The 3,176-nt window shown below is 38.7% G+C and overlaps 1 protein-coding gene across 1 annotated transcript; it reads right to left on the bottom strand.

Moving 5' to 3' along the window:
- Positions 1 to 143: 143 nt before the first annotated feature.
- Positions 144 to 2,961, bottom strand: LOC110444464 (aconitate hydratase, mitochondrial-like; the record flags this gene model as incomplete). The annotated part of the gene is made up of 5 exons (XM_021488840.1): positions 144 to 375; positions 826 to 919; positions 1,410 to 1,507; positions 1,815 to 2,020; positions 2,703 to 2,961. Coding segments are annotated over 5 exons (867 nt in total), but the record flags the coding sequence as incomplete, so codon positions are not given.
- Between the last annotated feature and the right edge of the window lie 215 nt (positions 2,962 to 3,176).

Genomic DNA, 3,176 nt, shown 5'->3' with positions numbered 1-3,176 from the left:
CTGGGGGTATAATAAGTGTACACTGCTGGGGGTAGATTTTCAAAGAATTTCCTCTGTTCCCGGCTCCATATAATCAGCATACAAATTTGATTTCATTTTGAGGGGAAAATCCAAACTTGCAGTTCTGAGATTGTTATTTATGTAGTATCATTATACCTAATAACATCAATATATTCTTATATATCTACTATCTAGTGGTAACACCAAAACGCTACACGGCTGCAGGCCTGTTGATGTATTACCGTGTATACGGGCGAAACTCCTGACGATGATGGCACGTCCACCGAGATGTCGGGGCTCGAGTGCAGCGTGTTCTCTGCTACTTCCCTCACCATAGTTTTCATCTCCTACAACCACCCAGGGGATGCTCTGTGCCTGAAATGAGGAAACCATTCAAAAATGTCACTCTTCCTTCTAAAAAAGACCCTGACAACAGCCCAAAGGTTTAACATGTCTTGGTATGAGTAAAGTGGAGCGTAGTAATGAAACCACCTTCAATCAGCGTATGTGGATTGATAGTAACATAGCTGGATAACTTGGAAAATGTCTAATAGAAAAAAGGTGTCCTCCTGAAACATTGGCTGCATCGTGGGTAACTTTCTGCAGGTTTTATCACTCACAGAAATTTGGAATTTCTCTCACTTTCAGGTAAGAATGTGAAAGCGCTCCTTTTCATTGAAATAAGTGGAACAATGTTCCTAATATAAATGCTTTTTAAACAGCTCTGAACAGCATCAAACTTTCATTGCTATTTTTCTTTTTACAAATTATATAGGGCGCGCTGTACAAATGTATATTTTTATTAAACTTTCTGCCGGTACCGACCTTGTAATATCTAGCCGTGTCGGGTACACTGCCGTATTTCCCGGTAAGCCAGTTCTTCACGCTGTTAATTTCACCATTTTCCACATTGGTGGCACTGTAATAAATACATAAACATAAAACTAACAATAAGAAACATATACACCGATATCACAGACGCAAATTTTATCTAAGTTTATCATAGAGCTAACGTGGCATGATTCAACCCATTTACTATACACAAGTGTCGTATATAGGCACCAGAGGAGAGGAACCAGCTCTAACACACGGTATGGGGGATTCCAGAGGAGAGGAACCAGTTCTAACACATGTGTATGGGGGATTTGGTAAGTGCACTTGACTCGCTTTTCACCAAGACAGCCAGGGTTCTATTCCCCGATATAATGTAAAAAGGTATCGGGTCATCTGCCCCACAGACTGGAGTTTTTCTGGGCACTCCAGTTCCATCACACATTTAAGACCTTGTGTGCAAGCAGTCTGACCAACAAAAGCGATTAATATATGTTGATAAACTAGTTTTACAATTATTGTTGTAAATAAATAAAGTTTCTAAATCTAACATTTTGATATTTTATATTTGGTCTTACCCAATCAGCAGGTTGTTGGAGATATTGTCCAGATGACCTCTGTATTTGAGCCACTGACCAGCAGCACTGATGTGGTCAGTTGTACACTTTCCTTTCACCTGAAATAATTTACATAATACACACATTTCCTTAAAGGTGCATCATATCACATACATTGTAAATATATTAGTTCCAGGATAATTTTGATTCTTTGCGTTTTTCATTAAATAAATTTAAACAACCACATTCCTATGATCTCTGAAAAGGTGTATCGAACTTCTCCCTTATATTTAATTCTGGAACAGCCCTTACTATGACTTGTGTCAGATTTATCTTGATGACGATCAGCGAATCTTAACTTCCCCGAATTATCCGACTTTACTTCATGAGTCAGTGATATATACCCATGAAGGTTGTGACATTTACCTTGATGAGGATTGGCATATCAAGGTAATCCTGACCGTTCCACTTGTCAAAGGGAGACAACAACTGAAGGCGAGCACTTTTAGGGTCAACATCCACTCTGAGGCTTGTTCCGTCTCCGGGCGGAGGCTGGAACGTATCCATTCCTGGGTCAAATCCTTTGGACGGCAGCTCGTCACCATAAGGACTTTCAAACTTAAATTTCGACCCTAGACAAAACCCATAAACAGTAAATCAATGAACCCTAAAAGGAATTTTCTATACATTTAGTAAAACATGCAAACAAAATTATGGGTACCTAAGAAATTCTTAATTGACAGTGAAATACTCTTTAAGGGGACCTTAAAGATAAGTTTTCTACAGTGAAACCTGAATATTAATAAAAACCCAAGAGAACCTAATATAATAGTTCTCTACATACAGGAAAACAGCAAAAATAGGAAACCCCGGGGGACCAAGTGATTATTTCTCAACAGGGAAACATAATCATAAGAAACCCCACAGACATGGTGGATTATTTTCTTTACAGTAAAACATGGTTTAAGCAAACCCCTTGGTATCTGATAAATTAGTTCTCCAGCGTAACACATGTTTACCATGTTTACATGGTATAAGGAAGAGCAGGGAACCAAACAAATTTGTTCTCAACTGTAAGGCACCCCAAGGAAATAATTTCTTTACAGTCAAATTTATTTATAATGAAGTAAATGTCTCAGGTCCCCTTACTTCATTACCTTTCACTGTAAAGAACTAACATCCTTGTGGTCCCTTACATGGTTTGCTGAAGAGAAAATTTTGTCGTTGTTATTCTAAAAAATAATTAACTTTAAAATGACTTAAAGTAACTTTTCTTTCTTAGGTACAGATATAGCGTTTATACTGAATATTTACCATCAGATGCTGTTAGACTGTCTGTTACTGGATTGAAACTGAGTTCTCCAGCGATGGCCATTGCCGTCACCAACTCAGGGGAGGTAACAAAAGCGTGTGTGGCGGGATTGGCATCGTTACGGCCGGTGAAGTTTCTGTTGTAAGATGTAACAATGGTGTTTTTCTCGCCCTTCTTGACATCCTTTCTGTCCCACTGTCCTATACAAGGTCCACAGGCATTGGCTAACACTACGCCTCCGATATCGCTCAAAATGGCTGCCTTTAAACATACGATACACAACCATCAGATCTCAATTAAAGCAGAGAATAAAAAGGATATTCCACACTACCTCCATATTGACCATGTAAGGAAGGTGGGAGGCACCTACCATAGAAATCAATATAATGTAAGCGTACATATTTTAATGATAGGATTATTTTAGCACTTTTCGTGCTTTCATAATATAGTTATCAGTTGCAACATTTCCGAGGTGC

The sequence above is a fragment of the Mizuhopecten yessoensis genome, unplaced genomic scaffold, assembly GCF_002113885.1.
Source record: "Mizuhopecten yessoensis strain PY_sf001 unplaced genomic scaffold, ASM211388v2 hete_36127676, whole genome shotgun sequence".
NCBI classification, from domain to species: domain Eukaryota; kingdom Metazoa; phylum Mollusca; class Bivalvia; order Pectinida; family Pectinidae; genus Mizuhopecten; species Mizuhopecten yessoensis.
This window is presented reverse-complemented; position numbering and strand designations above follow the sequence as displayed.